The sequence below is a fragment of the Aythya ferina genome (genome assembly GCF_964211825.1).
Source record: "Aythya ferina genome assembly, chromosome: 2".
Lineage (NCBI taxonomy): Eukaryota > Metazoa > Chordata > Aves > Anseriformes > Anatidae > Aythya > Aythya ferina.
Window position 1 is genome coordinate 102338697 of NC_140297.1, and position 23508 is coordinate 102362204.

Sequence of the window (23508 nt, forward strand, 5' to 3'; positions counted from 1 at the left end):
CAGGATATAGAACAGAGTTGTCTTCACTTTTTCTTGTGAAAACAAGCAAGGAGAAGAATCCAGCTCATAATCAGTGGTAATTCAGTAATAGTCTAAAAGCTTTTTTAGTATAAAAATAAACAGAACTTGTGCCTTTTTTTTTAAAAAAAAAAAAAGCAGCAATGTAATTTTTTTTTTTTTTTAATAAGAGATGGCAACACCAGAAAATAGTGAAAACAAGTTTAAAAGAAGAAAATGGGGACAGAAACAAAAGAATAAAAAGTAATTTGACACAGTGTATCATTCTTTTTCAACAAAAAGGAAAACTTTTTTTTTTTTTTACTATTAAGACATCAGTTTCACTGCACTTAGAAGAGCTGAAAGCATAAGAATATAAAAGAAAAGAACTGTTTATTTTATGGATGTATAAAAAAGCATTATCAAAGTAACAATCATAGCAACAACATATTCAAGAAATTACAATGGTGGATTCAACCAAAGCAACTGTACTATCATTAGTTAAGTTGCATCAATATATTGTGTTGATGTTGTTGTGTAGAAACCTCACAGAAGTTTCAAATATTCAAAACTGACTTTTTGCAATACCCCATTTCTGTTTTCCCCAGGGCTTGTAGAGTGGGAGTTTTAAGGGAATGACAAAATACAGCGTCTTAAATATAATGAAGATGTTTCTTAGCTGTGATGACTCTTGTAACTGCAGTTTATGTATGTTTGGGAAGAAATAAACTTCTTCAGTTCATCTACTACTTTGCAGAATAGGGCATTGTACTGAAGAGAGACCAGACAAATACCAGTATCCTGGGAGCTGCCTGCATTTACCTCATGGTTTGAGTTCTAGAATTGCCCTATGGTTTTGCCCCCTGCTTTCTGTTGGTCATGCCACTCTTATTTTATACTCAAGAAATCACTGAAGTCACATTTCAGACCTTATTTATTGAGTTGGTCATATCTGAATCTCCATCATTCAGAAAAAAATAGTAAAACCAAAATGAAATAAACAAGTAAACAAGCAAACAAGCAAACAAAAAAAGCCCACAAATATTTTCCTTTTATTAATAAGCTTACAACTTCATCATTTTTCTTTACATTCTGTAGTTGGGATATTAAAACAAATTTGTCACAAACCTGTGCTGCACTAAGCTGATATGAGCAAGGAACTTGTATCACTTAATATTTTGTTGGCATCACTGAAGGAAAAATCATGCTCCCAAGTGGCCTGTCAGTGACCTAGAAATCTCATTCATCATAAGCTAGCTGTCATTCAGGCACAATCCTTATCGTGGTATCAACTTCCACAATAGTACCACAAACTTTAATCAGTATTCCTGTCCTTCAATTTAATTTTCTTGTTGGTCATAGAATGAAGTATTACATACTTCATTCCATCTACAAATTTAGAGAGAATTTACAGGACATTTCAGAATGCTTGTCTCACCGCAGACACTTGGTTACTGCCACATTACAGACAGTAAGCCTTGCAGGAAGAATAGCTTCTCAATAGCTACATTTGTCTGAGCATAGCCATAGATATACAAAAGACTAATAGAACACTTACCTGAAAACAAAAAACAGATTTTTTAATAATAGTATTATAGAAAGACAACACCCCTAACACAGTAGCTAGAGTGGTTCTACTTTGTTTGAAGTACTCTCGGAAGTTCTGTGCATTGTAAAAATACCAGGAAATGTGGCAGGTAAAGGATGAAGGCATTTTCCCACATGGCAGCACGGAGGTACTCTTACCCACATGCCCATTTTATTTAAGCGTATGAAAAATGATGCAAAAGGGATGAATGAAAAACACATTAAATAATCATTTATTTTACAAATGCCCTTACCGCTAACCAGTCATTACATCTTCAGTAATGTTGCTACGGCTACTTGAATGTCAACTTTAAACTTCTGTTCTTGTTCTTGTGATAAGGTAATTTCCTATCTTAAATTTTTATTATTATTATTATTATTATTATTATTATTATTATTATTATTATTCCTAATGCATTTAAAAGACAACAGTAATATTTTTTTCAACCTTTATTATGCTGGAGTAAACATGTTAGATTACCCCAAGCCACTTCATTTTTATTCACAGTGTTCTATCCTTCTACTTTTAACCTGCTTATACATTTGACAACACTAAATTGTATGTCATCTGAATGTGTTAGCAACCTGAGAGTATTGCATTTCCCTTGTTCTATAGCAACTGAGAATTTCATGATTCTTGATGATGAGATTGTTAAAATTCCCTTAATGACAATAACTTTCACATGACTTTCAGGAAGGCTGAAACTGAAACATTAGCATGTTCCTGACTAAGGTGGCAGCAATTTCCCATGGACTGAAAAAGGAGTCCCACTGTTTAGAGTCTGTCTTAAATTGAATGAGTTATAGACTACTTTTCATTTTATTTAACCAGCCATGACTTCTCATTGTTTTGCTACTATTAAATAATTCTGAGAAAATTTAAAAATATTTCTTACTAATCATCAAACTCACAACTTTGTCTGCTAGAATGGAATTCAGAAAGAAATAAAACAACTGCAAGCATGTTCCTTCTATCCCTAAAGAGGGATGATTCTTCTTTAAAGACTTGTTATCTCATGCTTTTTATCAGAGCACTGTAATATCTGAGAAGGGTTTGCTCTTCAAAACATTTCAACAGACTTTCAGAATCAGATTTCTACAGCTGTTATAGGGTTTGGGAGTACTGGTGTTAGTGATGGGAACAACTAGTTGATAACAAAGGCATATGGAATATTTCTGTTTTTCTATGGAATGTTTTCAACAGCAAATGAAGATTATCAAAAATTAGATGCTCCTCAGATGTCTCATTTGATGAAATCCTAACGGAAATATGGGGGCTACAACACATACAGAGCTCAGGCTTACCAGCATCTGCCTTGAAGGCAATAAGCAGGCTGAGGGCCTATAAGCCACAGGAACTTGGGAAAAAAACAGGCTCCCAAACAGCACGCTCCATGGACTGGTATTACAGCTCTCAGGCCTTCTGTTTTCCAAAGTGTTCTACATCTTTAGAGTCATATTTTAGATTAGAATACATTTTACCGTGCTTAATTTCGTAATTAAGAAAGCAACAGAAAAATGTGCTTTGTTTCAGACTGCACAGAGAAAGATACCAACTTATACTATCAAAAGCAAAAATGATATGTGTTATATCGAAACATTCACAGATACAACTTGGACAAGAAACCTGTCTCATATTCTTCAGTCCCCACATACCTAACCCACAGTACCCACATACCTCAAACCTAACTTAACTGTCTTCTTAGAGGATTTGCTCCACAACCTTCGCAGGGACAGAGAAAAGGATAACTTGCCCACAGCTATCTTCTTGCCCTTCTTGATGATGGATGTGACATCTGTCCTTTTACAAACACCAGGAACTTCCCCAGGCTGCTATAATCATTCAAAGATGCTAGAGAGTTGTCTAGCAATGCCACAGGCCAACTCCTTCACACCCTCTATTGCATCCCATCTAATTTAATGGAGTTGTCTATGACATAAAAGTGATTTAACTGAGGACTGCCTCTGTCTTCCTCTACTGTGGGATCTACTTCACTCCTGCTGATTGCTAGGAGGCTCAGGGACCTGGAAGGTCTGAGGAAAAGCCTTACCAGAGAAAAGCAAGGTATAAACAAGACATTGAGTACCTCAGCCTTTCCCATGTCCCTTGTCACTATGTTCCCTCCCACATTCATTTAGCCCTCCTTTTGATGTTGATGTACTTGAAAAAATCTTTATTGTCCTTCTCCCTGGCTAGTTTCAGCTCCAGCTGAGCTGGAGTTTTTCTGGCTCCATTCCTGCAAGCACAGGCAACGTCTCTGTATGCCTTCCAATTAGTCTGTCCCTGCTTCTGCCTTCTGTGTGCTTCCTTATGTGTTTGAGATGAGTCAGGAGGCCATGTACATCCATACTAGCCTTACACAATGCTTTTCTTCTGCAGTATGGAAATTACAGTTCTTGTGCTCAGAGGAGGCTGTCCTTGAAGATTAGCCTGTTCTTCTGGGCCCCTTTGCTCTCCAGGACAGTTCCCCACAGGATTCTAACAAGCAGATCCCTGAACAGAGCATTGCCTATCACCAGTTTATTGATCAACTGCATCAAGAAATTATCTTCAATATGTTCCAATAATCCAGATTGCTTTTGTCCACCTGTATTGGCCTTCCAGAAGATATTGGTGTGCTTAAGTTACCCAACAGTACCAAGGCCTGTGACTGTGTGGCTTTCTCCACCTGCCTTAAGAAGGCTTCATCTGTCTCCCCTTGTTGATGAGCAGGTCTATAGCAGAAATGTACTACAACATCAGCTGTGCTGGTCTGTCCTCTGATGTCTGCCGACAAGTTCTCCACCGGATTGTCACTTTACCCAAGACTCCATTCACTCAAAACACAGCTCTACACAGAACATAATCTTAAGGTAGAGTGTCTAATACTGGTATCTTGTTATCACCTTAAGGTACCTGCATCTTTTATACACAGCTGGGTTCAAGATTGAGAAGGTACATCATATTTTTTATAGAAGAGAGGGATGAGAGCGCCAAACAGCCTGAACTTAGGTTTTCTCCTTTGGTGAAACATTCCTAAGCTATCAAAAAGTTGTCACTTTAAAATATATCTGCACTATAGTAACTCTAGGGAAGGAATAAGACCTTTTCATTAGAAAACAAGGGGAATGCATGTGTTGGCAAATGGAAACATTTCTGTAGAAGTGATTTCTGTGCTGTTGAAATATAATGTAAATGCTTTTATTAGGTTATTAATCATATTAAGGTAGAGAGTCATTAATATTTACACACATAAGGAACTGAAGACTTTAATGTGAAATGCTTATCTAATGAACAGCTATCTGATCCTAGGAAGCCATTATTTTTCTATGTTTGTGTTTTTAAATTTAAATTATAAAAACAAAAGTTTTTCTGTCAATCTGTCTTTCATGATGGGATAAACAGATCAATGCTTGAAAATACTTGATTGTACTTAACTAAGATTGTAAACCATGCAATATTTGTATGAAAATTTAAAGATATCATTTTAAAATGCACAGTTTCAAATATGTCAATTAAAACAAACAAACAAACAACGACAACAACAGAAATCTCATTAGTAACTAATTTAAAAAAAATCTAATTAAAAAAAAAATCAAGTTAACTAATCTTTAGGACACAGACATAGATGTATATATACATGCATTTCCAAACAAGAAAACAGTGCACTTTAATAGTGCAGTGTTCAGTGTCTCACAATAACTACCTGTCATTATGTACCACGATTCCCAATTCTGCTCTCAATTTAACTCACTCATTATACTATGTAGCTGTTCAAACTGCAGACTACTTGACATCCAGCTTTACTATATCCTGGGGTTTTAGCTGTTATTTACCTCTTTGCAATGGAATGATAATTATAAGCTTAGCAAGTGCCTATAGCAAAACTTAGTAAAAAAAAAAAAAAAAAGGTATGTTTCACATCTTGACTTAATAATACCCCATAGGTAATGTTTACTCATTTTTACAAATTTAGATGAAAATCTCCAGTCTTTAGGCCATCTAGGTGCAGTCAAAGATGAGTAATGGAGGAAAGAGCTCTATAACAACCCCAACATCTCCCAAATTGTATTATAAAACAAACAAACAAACAAAAACAAAGAGAAAAACAAACAAACAAACAAAAACACAAAAAGATACCCCAAAACATAAACCCCAAACACCAGAATTCTTGTTTATAACACATTTCTTTAACTTTAGGAATTCTCTCTGGTGTTTTAAGTTAATTCATCTGAGCAAGGCTTTGATGTGTAACTTGATTTCATCAAGCCCAAGATGCAATACCAATTGCTTACCTGACTCACACGCAAATGTCTTTGAGGTCTCATCATGAAAGATAATTGCCACTGCATGCTTCTTTGTCTCTCGAGGCAATCTAGTTATGTTTTTGATATTGTGCAGCTCTGTTACCTTAAAATGAAGAAAAATATTTTAGGTCAGTTTATAAATAATACAAATAAGAATACACAACGCAATTTTTACTACAGTCTATATTCCCTATATCCACCCCCCCACACTTCCCCTCCCCCCCCAACTAAGGCTAGCTAAATTTGTAGGTTTGTCATTGACAAAAACAAATAAATAACTACTGTTTAAAGTTGTAAAACATTCTATAAAATTCAATATATCAAAAAGTGAAGTATATTTTAATAATAAATTTCTGCTTGAAAACACAGATACTACAATGATACTAAGAGTCTTGTATAATAATTTTTCAATTTCTACATTCATACAACTTTTATAAATTTCGAAATCTACATTAAATATATACCTAATGTAGAAACAACAGTGTATTATAGGTTCAGGCAAGTAACTCAGTGATCATGCCAATTAATATCACTACAGTTGTGTGGATAGATCTTCATTTCTTTAAAGTGTAATTGTCATCCTCATCAGAACCGACAAATTTATTTTATTTTCCAAATATTAGTAAAGCTTATCAATTAAAACAAAAACTCCGAGAGCAAATTTACAGCATAAGCAATCCGATCTATTTCCAGCTTCCTTTGATGCAAGTAGATAACTACAATTAACAAAAATGGAAGAAGAACATGTTTTTACAACTTGGGTTGGTAGCACAGCCTATATTAAGCTGCTTAGCACTTATCGTAAAATGTTCTTGGTTACTTGTAACTCTGGGCAAACTTTATCTGTTTATAGTTAGGTTTTCCACCCAGGCAGAACATCTGCCTCAGGCAGAATTAATTTCTTTCAAATATCAACCAAGGGGAAAAAATGGACTACAAGTGGGTGGGGTTTTATTTATTTATTTTTGAGTTCTGATGATCCCTGTGTGTAGCTCTAGCATTCCTTTTAAGATACTTGGAAGAATGTTTTTTTTTATGAGGCAGGCTTTATATGGTGCAGTAAAACAAATAAAAAAAAAGCATGCTAGGGCAATTCCTAAAAAGATTGAGAGCAGATGAGCAGGGTCAGCCATCAAGAAGCCAGGGAAAGAAATTGAGACAAAGCATGAAATGGACTGTATGGGTGTTGTTGAGATCTTGATTTCAGCAAAATTCACTCTAGTTTGACAATGTCCTCAGCTTTGCTAAATTAGAGGTACTCAATAACAACCACTGTTCTCTTCTCATTCCCAAATCCTGTGATTTAATCATAGATAGATATCAGATTGGTCAGGTATTATTTACCCTTGGTGAACTGATGCCATCTTTTCCCAACTCTCATTCACATGCCCAGAAATGTGTTTTAGAAATGTGTTTTAACATGGTTCTTCCCATGGTCTAAGGTGAGGTTGTCAGACCTGTAGTTTCCCCAAGGTGACCTTTTGGCCTTTTCTGGACATGGGCACTTGCATTGCCATTGGGTTCCTAACACAATAGGGCTTTGCAAGAAATCATTTATTTCTCTCTCTCTTTGTTCTTTTATTATTATTATTGTTATTATTTATTTTTATTTTTGCTTAGAGGGCAAGAGAGGGTCTGAATACTAAATACCACTGTCTTATTCAGAGAATGTGTATGACTGTTCATAATATACAAAACAATCTTAAGTCTTGTTACGTTATGAAGAGTAAATGTTTCTTCCTGGAATAACAGGAAAGACAACATAAACGCTTTGAATAGTGACAAGAGGACATATTAAACGTTCTTTCAATCTCTCTCAGACAGTAAAGACATATTATTTTCTTTAACATTCAAGTGTTAAAGATTACCAAAAGTCCTGCAATGCTGATAAGTTTAATAATAGATCCAAACCAAAGTTTACATTGCTGGCACCAAAGTAACGTAACGTTCACAGTAATTTTTTTCAGACTTTGGTAACTGCAGACAACGAAGGAGGCATACATATCTATCTGAAAAGATGATTTTATGGCTTGTCTTGTTGATCAGTACATAAAGCTGACTTAATTTAATATCGACAGAACATTTTCTATGTAAGACCATTTATACACTTGTAAATACCGTCAGCATGAAATGAACAAAAACCACAATTTTATTTTATGTGCTGGTGGGAACTTCATGTCAGAACAAGACTATCAGAACAGCACCAAATTTTGACATTCTGCTCTTCAGTGCCCTCACGAGAGATTCAGTAGAACAAAATGCAAGACAAGTGAAGAAAAGCAGTTTCAATTCAGGGGAAGAAGGGTTTTGTTTTAAACACATTTCAACTTTGTTTCTGGAATCATACTGCCTCCCCAGACAGCACAGAATTTCTTATAACTCCTGTGTGTTACGTACATGAATAACCTCTTCCCAACATAAATTGCTTCTTCCAAACTCCCTGACATTTGCTTTTCTTTTCTTTTTTTTTTTTTTTTTTAAACAAACAACAAAACAAAACAAAACAAAACAAAACATTTTTTTAGAGCCATTCAGTTTCATGCAGGTCATATTTCCCTTGTGTACATCCTTCAAAAATAATGGACTTGTTTCAAACTATCAGGAGATATTGTGAGATATAACTTTTCTCATCAAATGTTTTAATGGTTTAACGTGAGTAGCCAAAATACATGTATTTCTGGCAGTTAAAAAAAAAAAAAAGGTTTTTGTTTTTGTTTTTGTTTTTTTTTTAAATACATCATATCTTACACCTTGAAATACTTTGTTTTACAAGAACTGAAGATCTTGAAATAATACTGATTTCATTATAACAATCTATGGATAAAAGGAATTTATACAGAGATCAGTAAAAAAAATAATTAGTCAAACATAGAAAAAAAGAAAAGTGAAAGAGGAACTCAGCTTTAGGACACAGTCCCATTACTATATCTGAGAAAGCAATGAATATCACAGAATGACAGAACAGTTGAGGTTGCAAGGGACCTATGGAGGTCATCTGGTCCAACTGCGTAAGCAGGGATACCTAGAGCTGGTTGCCCAGGACCATGTCGAGATGGCTTATAAATATCTCCAAGGAGGGAAATTCCACATTTCCCAGTGCTTGGTTACCCTCACAGTAAAAAAAAAAAAAAAAAAAGTGCTTCCTGATACTCAGAGGGAACCCACTATGTTTCAGTTTGTTCCTGTGCCCTCTGTCCTCCTTGCACCCTCGCTTCAGGAATTTATAGACATTAATGAGATCTCCCCAAGCCTTCCCTTCTCCAGGTTGAACAGTACCAGCTGTCTCTGTTTCTACTCATAGCAGAAATGCTCCAATCCCTTCATCATCTTTGTGGCCCTTCATTGGACTCTCTCCAGTATGTCCATGTCTCTCTTGTACTGGGGAATCCAGAACTGGTCCCAGTACACCAGGTGTGGCCTCACCAGTGCTGCTGAATAGAGGGGAAATACCACCTCCCTTGACCTGTTAGTAATACTTTGACTAATGCAGCCTTCTTTCTGCTAGCCTTCTTTGTGGCAAGGGCACTTTGTTGGCTCATGTAAATCAAACAACACAAGTTACAGAAACTGCTCTAGTTTTATCTATAGGAAACAGACAACAGTTAACATCACAGAAATACGAGTTGATATTAACAGAGAGGTCATACTAAAAAATATGACTTCTATTGAATATGTAACTTTTAATATCAATCGGAGGCATGAATTTTTGCTTCCATATTCACCTTTTGAAATTATGCTTCCCTTCACAATCAGAGCGGAAAGACAGAGACGAGAGTAATAATGCTGTGAAAGTCTTTCCTCCCACAGCTAGAGAGATCTGAAGTTAATCAAACCCTGAATTCTGGGTTTAATGCCAATGAAGCATGAATCATTTTTCTACACACTGAATGTTTGCAATTAAAAAAATAAACACCTTAGAATTTATATTATTTTGTATGAATGAAAAACAAACTTTGGTTTGGCAACTAGACTGCTTTATCTCAGTGATTTTTAGAAGTTCAAAATTTCAATATATTAAAAAAAAAAAACCTTTTTATAAGGAAATTGCAACTATTTATATTTGTGTCAAAAAGCTAATTCACTGAAAATACTGCTGTTTTTTACAATAAAAATATAGTATTCTGGAATTATCTACTATTAGTAAACCATTAGTAGACCATTAGTAAAACTGTATCATAAAGAAGAAAAGAATAAGGAGAGATTTTAATGGGCTGAAAAGCCCTGCCTAGACTTTACACAATACAGGTGGAAATATAAAAATAGTGGGATTAAAATTTGCCTAAAAAATGGTATATTAGTAAAAGTAAAAGAAATAAATAAAAAAGATGAAAATCATTTTTCTTATTTTCCTCCCCTGCCAACACCCTCCTTACCCACAGTTATGTCCCTCTACACCAAAGCAAGAATAAACTTCAATAACAAATAAAATCCCTATCACCCGTTTTGTGAGTAATCTTGCAAATGGATTTGTTGCCTACCCTTAGCTTTTGTGATTTCTTCTATTAAGCAAAATAGATCCTTTTGTATTAAGCTATGACTACATAGCTTACATGTTTTTACTAATTTTAGTATGTTAACTTAGAGCTTTTCTCTTCTATCACTTAGTGCATACCTCCATATGGAACTCCTTGTGGTACATGCAAGGGACTCCTAGCACCTGGCCTTCTTCTCAGTTCTCCTACTCCTCACTCCCGCCTCATATGTCCATCACTCAGCATCCTACACATACATTTCCTTGGGTTTTATTTCTACTTGGTTTCTTGATTTTGTCAATCTCTAAAACCATTTTATTTGTTTCTAAGATGACAATGAACACTAGTTGAAGAAAAGAATATAGGTAATAGTTAATTTAGTTAATAAATAATAAATTTATTTATAAATAATAAATAAATAGTTAATTTAAACAAACTTTCTTTGCCAAGATTTTTGTTGTTGTTGTTGTTCATTTTTCTTCATATACAAAAGCTTTTTTTTTTTTTTTTAATTTATTTTATTTTTATTTTCATTCTTAGTGGGACTTTCTGACATTGCTATAGAAGAGACATCTATCTCCTTTCCTTTCATTTAAGATTTGGTGAAAAAGGACCTAAGACTGAAGATCTCTGTGGTAGAGGATATTCTAGGATAGGTATAGGCAGTTCTGACATTGCAAAATTAGGCTAGGCTCAGCTTGTAACAGTGTCTCAGTGCAACCCATTAGTTTTGGTTTCTGTAGCTTGCTTCCTCTCATAGTCCTGAATTTATATTACCACAAAATTTCTACATCAACATAAGTAATCACCAGCATAGCCTCAGGAAGAGAAATGTACTTGATCTGCACACAAATTTTTTTTGGTGAGCCTCAGATTGTTCACCAAAATGCAAAACTTCTTTACAGAGGAACGCTAAACATTGAGCAAGAATGAAAATAAAACTGTAGTTAGTTTCCTGCTGCCATTTCTCACATGTGCAGGACACTTCATAGTAATTTCAAGATTGCTTCAAGATGCACTTCCACTTATCATCATCATTTTTGTTTATCCTTGTCTGCAGATGGACCCAAAACTCATACTTGCTTTGTTTTGATATAGGATCTCACCTATACTCAAAAAAGATGAGAGGGTGAGAGGAAGAATTTATAATCTCCATAAGAAAATAAAAATTTTAGCTTCCTTGAAGATTTTTGCTATCTTCCGTCCTAGGATAATCATTTGTACCCTAAGATGTCCACAGGAACATAATTCACCTTTCATGCAGATCCCAAATTTTACACTAACACTATTAGCATAAATGCTTCCATTTCCTATTCTCTGCCAGAATTTCCCAGTATTGCCTAATATCAGAGGACTGAACTACATGTAAAAGTAAAGGACTGGCCTTTTCAGATTACATAAATTTCTGCGTCGACAGACTTGGGAAAGATCTAAAACACCATCCTGATTTCAGAAGTCGAACCTAACTTCTCCTTAGCTGAAACAACTATCACCTTATTTCAGTAAATTCGTGCTGTGGATTCCTAGTAAATAATTCTATTATAAAATAAAACTATCATAAGATAGTCTACAGTGGCAAGTAGCAATAGCCTAAGTCCAAGCAAGATATACAGGTGTGGGATGATGATCAAGGAAAGTACTCAGAACTCTTAAACGGAAAAAAAAAAAATAAAAAAATCTCTTAATAGTAGATCCAACCTCAAATTACAATTACGTCTGCATAACAAGATCAGATAATACATTGCTGATAAAAAACTTCTGGTCCTTCTAAAGGTACTTTAGACCTTATCTTTATGTGACATTTCATAACTCTCTTAGTTTGAGCTCCAGCTGTAACAACTCAGCATGTCAAGAGCTTATTTTCAAGTAGGGAAAAAAATCACATTTTTTTCTGTTTGTGAGTCTGTGGCCCATGTTATAGCAATCTACAGTCTTCCTTTTGGAAGTACAGTTGCAATCTAAGTAAATGACAGGAAATAATTATATTTCCATTATTTTAGCAAAATATTTGATATGACAATATGACTAAACAGTCCCTGTCAACGTAATTTAAATTAAAGCATGCTATTTCATGTATGCTTTTTTTATTTTTATTTTTGCATTTTCCTTATCTTATTAGATATGAAATGCAATTAAATTTCAAAATACATTTAATTTAAATAAAGACTCAGATTAACTGTGTTCTATTGCTTCTTGTCAATGTAATTTCACATTTTACTGATCATTTTCTTTGGAAATGCATTTAGTTCTTTTCAGAGAGAGCGACTTTTAGGAACAATTCATTCCACTTTCTCTTGAATCCATCATAATTTATCACTGACCTACACTGGACATTTATTTGTTTATTATACTAAAATCTGTTCTGGTCAGGGAACATTTTAAAAATGGATGGGCTTATCTAGGACCTGCAGTATCCACTTCTGTGTCACATAAACATGTGAAGACTACATGTATACTAGGACGCTGGTGCTCAATTTGTACATTTAAATAGGTTGGATAAATCTTCTACAATTATAGAAATATGACTTCCAAATAGGATATTACATCCATCTCACTACCAAAAATAATAATAATAAAAAAAAAAAAATCCACAGTAAATAAGAAGGAGGGCCAGAAAGGAAGGAAAAAAAATGCATAAAAAATGCATAAAATCTCAAGTGGGATATTCTGGGATGTATCCTACTTGATTTCTTCCAAACATGTGCCTCCCATATGAAATGGGGAGGGAAATGATTCTAAGATTCCAGCTATTTAATATTACTTCCGCTGTGCAGAGTCCTGGAAATTGCTTGGTCAGAAGAAAAAGTCTGAATTTACATAATTCTGATTCTGTATTGCATTGTGCACTACCTTCCTGTCATTTAATTTCTAACTAGCAAAATTAGAAGCAGAAGAGCGTGCTACAAAATGTAACTGTAAACCCTTTTATTTCTAAATAATGGCCTGCATACTACCATCTGCTGTGCATTAATAAAACAAAGCAAAAGCCAACACAGTGGCAAAGAGAAGGGGCTCTAGCAAGTGATGCCCAGGCAGCTGAGAACAACCTTAAGCCAGAAATAAGAAGAGAGCAATATATAAAGCAATAGCTATGTTAACTTTCATAACTATAACAGGAAAAGGGGATAGGAGCCACCTATATGCCAGTCACACTGAATGCTGCTGTCACTCTACAAAAGGAGAAAAGCAGATACCAGCCCACTGCAGATGAACAGAATACAAAGAGGAGTAACCCAAAGGAAAAAATAAAAATTAAAAAAATCTCCCTTAGCTCAGTTTTCAGTCATCCTATCTGCAGTTAGCTGGGGCTCCTTTCACATGGTTAAATCCAATTGCCACAGAGTAGAAGTCTTGTTACTGCTTCAGACAAAGACAGATGTGGCTTTGGCTTGAGGAAAGAAAAAAAAAAATCACTGCCTGAAAATCATAAAGACCTCTGGGATTACAGAATTGGGACCCCAATACAACTGATAGATCAGGGCAAGCTGATCAGTGCCCCCAAAAACAGTCAGAGCTCCTACTCTGTGGGGCTGTGGGCTGCTCCAGCCTGGAGCAGGGACAGTTTCAGGGGCATCTAATAACAGCCCCCAGTGTTCGCACAGAGGTGAGGAGATGGAGCCAGTCCCTTCACAGCTGTGCATGGTGGGAGGGATAGGGACAATGGACATAAACTGCGACTAGAGGTGTCCAGGCTGGATGTAAAAAGTAACGTTTTCCCCACAAGGACAGCCTGTCAGTGGGATAGGTGGCTTGGAGAGGCTGTGCGGTCTCCATTTCTGGGGGGGTTTATAACCAACTGGACAAAGCTCAGAGTAACCAGATCTGACCTCAGAGTTGGCCCTGCTGTGAGTAGGAGGTTGGACTACAGACTTCCTGAGGTCCATTCACATCTGAATGAACTTATGAGCCTAAGAAAGGGATGCTAAAAGATCTGCAAGTCTTTTGGGACCCTTAGGGATTTGGGTAAATCCATATGGTATTAAAACGTTCAGAGAATTTAAGGTGAAACATGTTTTCCTGACTTCAGTATAGTTCATCCTGCACAAGAGCAGCACATGATGATCAAGAATAGGAACATGATGCAAGAAACTGAAAAACAAGACTTGAGGGAAAAAAGTGCTAAGAGGCAGAAAAAAAATATTGCATGAAAGAACTGCAAAACTTAAAACACCAGACTAGAGGAGGAAGAGAATGGAAAAGAGAAATTAAGAGATCAGAAAAGTGAAGGAATAGATCATACAAAAGCAATATAAATTCACAGAAAAGACAGAACAGTTTTTCCCATCTCTGCATGCAGATTTATCCCTGGAAGATGATGAGTTGTTATGGTAACAACGCTCTCCAGGAATTTTGCCAAGGAAAGGCATATCAACCTCCACATTATGCCTCTGGGGCAGGTCTCCAGCTGCCATTTCAGAGGAATAAGGGTTTAAGAAACTGCTACCAAGTAAATTATGTTCATTATTGCAAGCACTAAATGGAGAACATACTTATATAGCAGCAAGAATTTTATCTGATAACTTAAAAGGTGGATTACAGAAACAAAACAATAGGGACAGAATGAACACATATTCAAAATAGATCAGGATAAGTAATGTCAGGGCAAGAACATAAAGTTTGATGGGATATGTATAGGTCTGATAGCAGAGAGATACTGAATCATATTTTCTTGCCCTTAAAATAAAATTAAGATTTAAAAAAATTAAAAACAAAATCGGTATTTTTAGAGGATGTATGTGCACAAATTTATGTTATCAAATACAGTAACTGTTTAAAAAAAAAAAACTCAGAACTTAAATAAATATAAAAGAAAGATAAATTGTTAATCTTCACCTCAACTCTCTCCTTTTTCTAAGTCATCACTATTGCTAAGTATTGCTAAGTGTCACTATTGGTGATTTGTAAAAGGGTTACTATCTCAGGACCCAGACTTAAGCTGCATTCTAATTGGCCACTTACCATATAAGCAAACTCTTTTCTTTGCCTCAATGAAATCTAAAACAATTAAGGATAGAACACAAACTAATTATATTAGCTTTTGTTAAGCCACTTCAAATTCTGCAACGTTTCACATTGTATAAATCTAACCTATCAGGGAAGAATAAACATATTGTCATGCTATCTACTTTTAATAGATGAAAATTAGTTTTTTGTCGGGCCAAGTTATTTTCTCTCAAACTTTGCTGCTGTAATACTGCAAAAATTAAAGAACTGAAGAATATCTCCATAATGTATAAATTCAGCCATTCTATTTATTTATTTATTGGGGGGGGGAGGAGGAAGTTAGCCTGGTGTTTTAAAGCAATAGTTAAAATCTGATCAGTTCCTGTGAACATGCACCTCTTCCCTTAATAAGGATTTTTAAATACATTCTGAAGAAGAAATGCCTGCACATTTTAAAGAGTATTTTTATAGGCAATCATTTGTAATAAAAATTAAAAGACAAACAAAATGAAACAAAACAAAAACAAACAAACAAAAAACAAACAAAAACAAACAAACAAAAAAAAAACAACAAACCAAACCAAACAAAACAAAACAGAATATCATCAACAAAAAAACAGTTCTCTCCAATCCAGTTTCCCTGCTATCCTAAAGAATCTTTGAAATATGTTTTCCCCTTCATTTCAATGTGCAAAGAATATCAGACTGCTATGTTATTGTACCTCTAAAAATTGGAGGTGGGGTGGGGTGTGTGGGGGTGGAAGTCCTCTGTAAAAGTGAGTGTTGGCAAAGTTTAAAATAACTAATACTTTAATACTAAAAGACTGCACTTTGGAACCCAGATTCACACTTGAAATATAACACCATGCAGAGATGATTCACAACTGAAATAAAACAGGCTTCCCAATTATCTTCCTAAATTTCATCTACAATAAACAACAGAGACTTTTAACATCAAACTTCCTGCTATAGTTACTAGGTATGCAAAGAGTAGCACTTTTCTTATGCCTGAGGAACAAAATAGAGTTATTATTATTTTTATTATCATCATCATCATGAGTGTACTTTAATTATCCAATTATTATAATAAGACAATACTTCAAAGTGAATGTATAAATGAATTAGATCATTATATGAGTTTTAATAGCCTCAAAAGGACATAGTGGACAATTAGAATCTGTTTTCATTTCTCAAAGTTTTCACTTATAACATTCTCAAAGTATATAATTATGTCCAGACCTTCTCTAGTTTCAGCCCAAACATATTCATTAATTAAAAGGAACACATTATTGCTATTTGAGTAAAGAGGACAGGGGAAAACTACTTTTCTAAAAGTTCCTTTAAACCTTCTTTTTGCTGTACTTAAATTGGCTGACCTCTAATAATTGCCACTTATCTTGTTAGATAAGCTAAATTAAAAGTAAGTGTTTATTAACATGGGATATATTTCAAAACAAATTACAAGCAAAGACATGCTTACAAAATTTAACTTAATTGAATACAGTGATAGGTACATAATTCTTACTGCAAAACTGTGAGATATAACACTAGCTATGAAGTGTATCACTGCAGTTTATCTCCTGACAAATTGAATAAGGAGTGTAGAGGATATAAGCAACTTTCAATGCACATAAATTATTTTGGCTGTATTCAGGATGTATACAATGCCAGTGGCTGAGCCTTAGGTTCAACTCCTCTTCATATTCCTTTGACACTGTGAAAGCCCTAAAATTCAACTGTAGCTCCTTTTAGCCAGATCTTGAAACCCTGGGGAAATCTCGGGTCAAAACTAGATAGGGAAGGCTGGCTTATTTCTACTGTACTACTCACAGAGGAAAACAAGACATGACTGAGAGGTACTTTACACCGCAATTTTTAGGCACCCTTCAGATACTGAGGATCAGCTGGGCTATCAAGAGCTATTTTGAGAAAAGTAGAAAGGACATTAGACAGGAAAGGAGAAGGGATGTCATCAGAACCCTCTCGTTTCTGCCCTGCTCACTTTGTCCCAAAGGAGACTAAGCCCCACAGAAACACAGGACTCTGCTGGGGGATCTGCAAGTGGTACCATTCTTGTGAATGCACAGAAGAGATAGCCACTATCTTAAGTTTTTTGTTTCATTGATTAATACAATAAAAATGTAATAATAATACTAAAAACTAAAAAATTAAAAAGTTACCCATTGATTTTTAAAGGGTTGATTTTTTGCCTCAATGTCTTTAAAAATAACCTCCTGTCCCATCTCAGCAATGCAAAACCTGAAATTTTGATGCTGTTCTTCTTAAGCACAAATGCATATATTCATAGTAGGCTTTTCATATATTCTGAAAGAATTATTTAAGAGCACCAGATTAACTATGACATTCTTCATGCTCAGTAGAAAAAATCATCAACTGGATCAAAAATTAACATATAGAGAAAGAAAAAAAGTTTAAATTAACCTAAATTCAGTGTGTACGTGTGCATACACACACAATCAAAGTGGTTCAGAAGTCTCTAAGAGAAAAATGAAAGAGAAAGAAAAATAACATAGAGAGAACCTGAGGCAAAAGAAAACTAAAAATATGCAGTAATAAGGGAAAGAAGAATTGTAAAGATGCAAAGATGCTGAACAGAAACTCTGCCATTCCTTTAGATTTTTTAAAATGAAATAATTCCAATTTTTTGACTTTTTTTTGAAATGTTTTCACTTCATTCACTTATAAAATTAACTGAAATTTGTTAGCTGATCAATCGAATTTACCTTATTTGTCACTGGGGATAAATTAATTTTGAGTATCTATTATGACAATTGCACACAGCTATATTTTCAGCTCTAATGAATTTTTAATAACCTTCTTCATCAGCCAGTGATTTGAATTTCAAATTTCCTTCTGTGAAGAAGTAAAAATTAGGTAGTTTTCTGCCAATTTTCAAATACTGTTCTTTATTACATTGTAAATCTTCCCTCACTATAAAATCCAAACCTTAAATGAAACTGTTAGTACTTGCAAGACTTGTATTTCACCTGTCTTTATTAAAAGAAAGTAAATTACAGTGACAAACTTGTCTGCCCTCCCTGGTACACCGTAACATAATGTTTGTATGTCTGCTTCCTTTTAGTACACAAGGAAGTATGCCTCTTCCCATTTCTACATCAAAATAGTAAGCATTTCCCCCTCCCCCTTCACCCCCACAAAACACTTGCACGTAATTCAGAGCATATTTAATGAAAAAAAAATTGTCAATATGAAAAAAAAGAATCCTCACCTAATGTTCTTTGCTGGTGTTAGCAAATAGCATGTTAGATAATTAAGTCTTTAACGTTTGTAATGAACCTTATGTTATATACCTACATTCTCCAAATAAATAATGAAAATAGATACACAAAATATTGGGAAACAACAACAACAACAAAGACAGACTCAAATGCTGAAGGGTAGGAAAGGAACATATACATATTACATTGAATACTAGTTCTATAGGTCTAGTCTACCATGTTGTCTCCTTGTATGGCAGTGAGGCCCACCAGGTCTGATTCTGAAGCTGCGTGTTAACACAAATATACCTACATGTTTACTGGTAGCCCTTCTATATATATTATGATACACATTGTGTTGATTATATGATCACATTTGATTTTTCCTATTTTTCACCTCAGAAAAAAACACAGAATCACAAAATATTGGATGTTGGAAGGAACCTCTGGATGTTGTCTGGTCCAAACCCCCTGGCTTGAGCAGGGTCACCTAGAACCTGTTGTCCAGGATCATATCCAGACAGCCTTTATCTCTCTTCAAGGATGGAAACACTACAATCTATCTGGGCAACCTGTGCCAGTTCTTGGTTAGCATCGCAGTGCAAAAGTACTTTCTGTTGTTCAGAAGCCACCTGCTCTTCAGTTTGTGTCCAACACCCTTTGTCCTGTTACTGGACATCAACGAAAAAAGCCTAGCTCCATCTTCTTACGCACCCTTATTAAGAGGGTTTAAAAATTATTTGTTATTCTCATAATTTCATGCATTTTTTTCTACAGTGATAACACCCTGGCTTCCCTCAACATAATGGTCAACACACAAATATGTTTTACACTGATGGTTTCACAGATATTAATTTCCTTTCACACCTTCCTCACTTCTGAGAAGTGAAGATTATATTGGCAAGGAAGGAACAGAGCAACTGTATGGTGAAAACAAATGAAAGTCAAAAAAATGTCCTTTAAACTTTCAATTTGAATTTGAGATACCCAGGATTCAAATTCTCAACAACACTTACATCCAAAGGAGTGCTTAGTAAGTGTGATACCCCATGCAGCACCCCAATTGTTTTAAAACCTATCTCAATCACTTATTTTTTGATCTCACCACAAGGAGCAGTGGAGACCTCCATTAGAGACCTCACTTCCCATCTCTCTTCTCAGAAGTACCTCTCCATCAGATTCATCTGCGTATGTGGCACTAAAACACTCCCAAACACAGGCTCTTCTTATTTCAGCATTTGCGACTCCTGGCAAATTTCTGAGAAATACACCCATTCTAATTACCAAAACAAATGAGGCAGTGTTATTAGAGAGAAATTTGATTTCGTGTAAAAAATCTGAATGACCCCACTTAATGTGCATCCATCCTGCTGCACTGATACTCTTTACCCCAGATATGATTGAGCTGAAGAGACAAACTGTGTTCATACTGTTTGCTTTCTTGTCACCCTCCCTCCCATTGTCTGATTTTTACTTCTGTATCAGTCACTTCGGTTTTGTGTAAAATCAGCTAGAAGGGATTTCAGTTTACCCTTAAAAATACACACACTCTTCAACATCTTTTGGTTCCATTTTTTTCCTTCAGCATTTCTCATCTCAGTTTCTCCTAGATCAACTAGGTTTCCATCTGCTGCAAGCTCTTGATATTTTGGGTGATGGAGCCAGTCTCTATTCATTTGTGCCCAGTGAGAGGATGAGAGGCAATGGGCACAAACTGAAGCACAGGAAGTTCTCCTGAATATGAGAGGACACTTTTTTACTCTGAGGGTGACAGAGTGCTGGAACAGGCTGCCCAAACAGGTTGTGAAGTCTCCTTCTCTGGAGAAACTCAAAACCCACATGGATGCCATCCTGTGCAATGTACTCTAGGTGATCCTGCTTGGCAGGGGGGTTGGACTATGTGATCTTCGAAGGTCCCTTCCAACCTCAGCCACTCTGTGATTCTCCCAGATATCTAATCAATAACGTGTTCTCATAGAGTGCCAGTGCTTTATTCTTTTACTTTTTAATTTTTATTTTAACCACTCTCTAACATTTGGTCTGCTTCTTCTCTAAGTTTTAATTCAATAACTTCCTTTTCCATGTTACCTAGATGTAAGAGGTATATACAGAGAATGTGTCCGTGATCTCATCTCAAATACCTGACCCTACAAAAGTCTTCAGAAATGACAAATAGTTATTAGAGTGAATGTCAGGTGTTAGCCCTGAAATAACTGGGGGGAACACATTTCATTACTCAAGAGAGAAAATTATCTGAATTTCCATCACACACGAAGCATTACAGATGACATGAGACATTTTAGCTGTCAAAGTCAGAAGTGTTTCTAACAAACATGCACAAAATACAAGTTTGCAAAGTCTTTAAATCTAGCCAAAACATGGATAGATTTTCATAGGAAAAGCAGACTATACATAACTGACACACACACCATCATGTCCTCAACTATAAAGCAATAACACTAGAGCAGTTCAAAGAATAGGTCTCTTGAGACTGTTTTAAAAGACACTAGGAAGATTAAGTATATTTTTTTTCATCACTAGAAATAACTGAAATATACTCAAGAGAGGACAGGACCAGTTTGACACAATGCAAGCAGCCCAGGGATATATCAAGAGCTTGTAGACACTTTAATCACACATACTCCACAGTTCACAGAGAAGTCTAAGCTAGAAGGGACCCTTGGCTAACATCTGGTCCAACCTTGAAAGAAGGGCCTTAGATAAGGTTACACAGGACCCTAAAAAGCTAGTTCTTCAATTTTTCCAGCACATAGATACTGACTTCTCTGCCCAGCCTGCTCTGATGCTTAATTGTTCCTATGGTGAATTTCTTTTTTCCCCTTATATCTAGAGAATTTCCCCTGAAGCAAGCTCTACCCATTGCCTCTTGCCCCGTGCCTCCTTGTGAAGAGAGTATTTCCATTTCTGTTTTCTTCAAGACTGGAAGGGTTGAAATACTGGGGGGCTGAAATAATGAAGGGTTTCATACTGGGGGAAATAAATCAGTAAGTCCTGAAGTGTAAGCCATACCTCTTATACTTCAGGCTTTTCTTGCCTGTGCTCCAAGATAGCAATATATTGTCAGAGACAGACCCAGCTCCTAGAACCTTCATTTTACATGAACATTATTTACCTCATTAGTGAGAAAACGTGTGAGAAAACTGGAGATTTTACAAGAAATGGAAGAGTCCACATCAATTCCCATAACAGACTACCCTTAGTAATTCAGCTACATTGTTCTTAAGTTCCCTTTGGCCTCTTGTTCTCCATACTTCATTAGTGACCACACTGCCTACCTGGGGTTGAGCGCTTATGATCAAGTTTATCATTTGGATGTAGAACTTTTTTTTTTTTTTTTTTTTTTCAGACCTATTCTCCTGATGTACCCGGACCTGTACTTATAACCAGTTTTGACTCTCGTTACTATTTGTTCTTCAAGCTCTACTCTTTTCTTTCTAAATCTACTTTGATCTTTCTAATTCTGTTCCAACAATTAATTGGCCAACTTTATTATGCATTCTAGACTGTTTGGATACACTTTAGATTTTTTAGTTTGTTTTCTTATCTCTAATAACTTTTTCACAATGTTACTTAGCCATGCTGACTTCCTTTAAGCCTCCTGCAACCCTCTCCTAAGGGTTAACCCTAACAGGCTAAACCCTTAACAGTACCTTAACAGGTACTCTCTGATCAGCATGCTTCCAAAGCCTAAAAGAAGAATTTCACATTTCACATAATTCTACTTTCTACTAAAAAAAAAAAAAAAAAAAAAAAAGAGAGAGAGAGAGAGAGAGAGAGAAAGCTATTTCTATTGCTATTTCTTCCCTCTTTTAAGTCTGTAAAATTGTGGTGTCTTTTTTCATCCTTTTCTCATACTGTAAGAATGACTCCCAGGAACATTACTACCCCTGGGATGGATATGGAACTATTGCCACTTTATGTCCTCTTTGGAATAATGGGAGTAAACACAGCTGTTTTATACAACCTCTACAATGAATGTTCAAGGGAAAACAATACAGCTAGGCCTACTTACCTGAGCAAGAGTGTAATGATTTAAATTTACAGTAATGATAAGTTATAATTAGATGCCAGAAACTGGAATGAACAGACGAGGTCCCGTTTAAACTAATTCACTGTTACTGTCAGGAGGCGCTTGTCTTTAAGGACTAATGCTATTACTGGTATTTACAACAACTGAAAAATCACTAGGAAAAACAAAGCAATGCATTAGAGAATTTACAAAATAACAAATATATCCAGATAATGCCTGGATGCAAGAAAACAAGTAAACAAACAAAAAAACAAAAAAAAAAAGTCAATTTTCTATAGAGGTCAGCTTATCTCCACATTAATAAATATTTATTTAGGATATGTAAAACAGAAGATTTTAGATCCTAGCTTTGTACTACTAGGCCAATTTTTAAAATTTATTTATTTATTTTCCTACAGTGCTTTCTGTAATTTGCATTGCCCAGTCAGTACACAGGTCTATCACAGGTCTATGAGTGTAGGACACATGTAGCTATCTAGGTGAAGTACCTTTGTGTTTAAAACACAAATTTGACTTAAGTTGCATTTCAAGTTCAAATATCTGTGAAAAAGTGGAGATGCTTAAGACCTTGATGATTTACTTACTAGGAAAGTGTGTTCCTGGATACTTATTTGAATACTGATATATAAAAGGTATCAATTTTTCCCTTGTTTCCACTTGAAATGTAAAATTTCTTCTTGTAACCCTTTGCATGAGAAAGACAGAAAACATGCACAATTCAACCTCATGAGGCTATGTGCTATTCATAGACCTTCTCCCAGAGTAACTTACAGTGATCTGAAGGACACAATTTGCTAGAGAACCCCAGTAAGTTTTGGGCCACTTCTGTACCACCTCTTTCTTCTACTAGTTACGAAGAGATTAGATGGCAATAAAGATCTCTGTGTTGATGTAAATAATTCTAATATTCACATTAGGGGATAATGAGTCT

General features: G+C 35.4%; 1 protein-coding gene across 2 annotated transcripts in view; it reads right to left on the bottom strand.

The window, feature by feature from the left end:
• Positions 1-23508, bottom strand: part of DOK6 (docking protein 6) — a 246417-nt gene that overhangs the window by 119235 nt on the left and 103674 nt on the right. For both annotated transcript variants that reach the window (XM_084511406.1, XM_084511407.1), the window contains exon 3: positions 5860-5974. In XM_084511406.1, coding sequence (XP_084367532.1) covers positions 5860-5974 — 115 coding nt within the window. The remainder of the gene's footprint in view (positions 1-5859; positions 5975-23508) is intronic.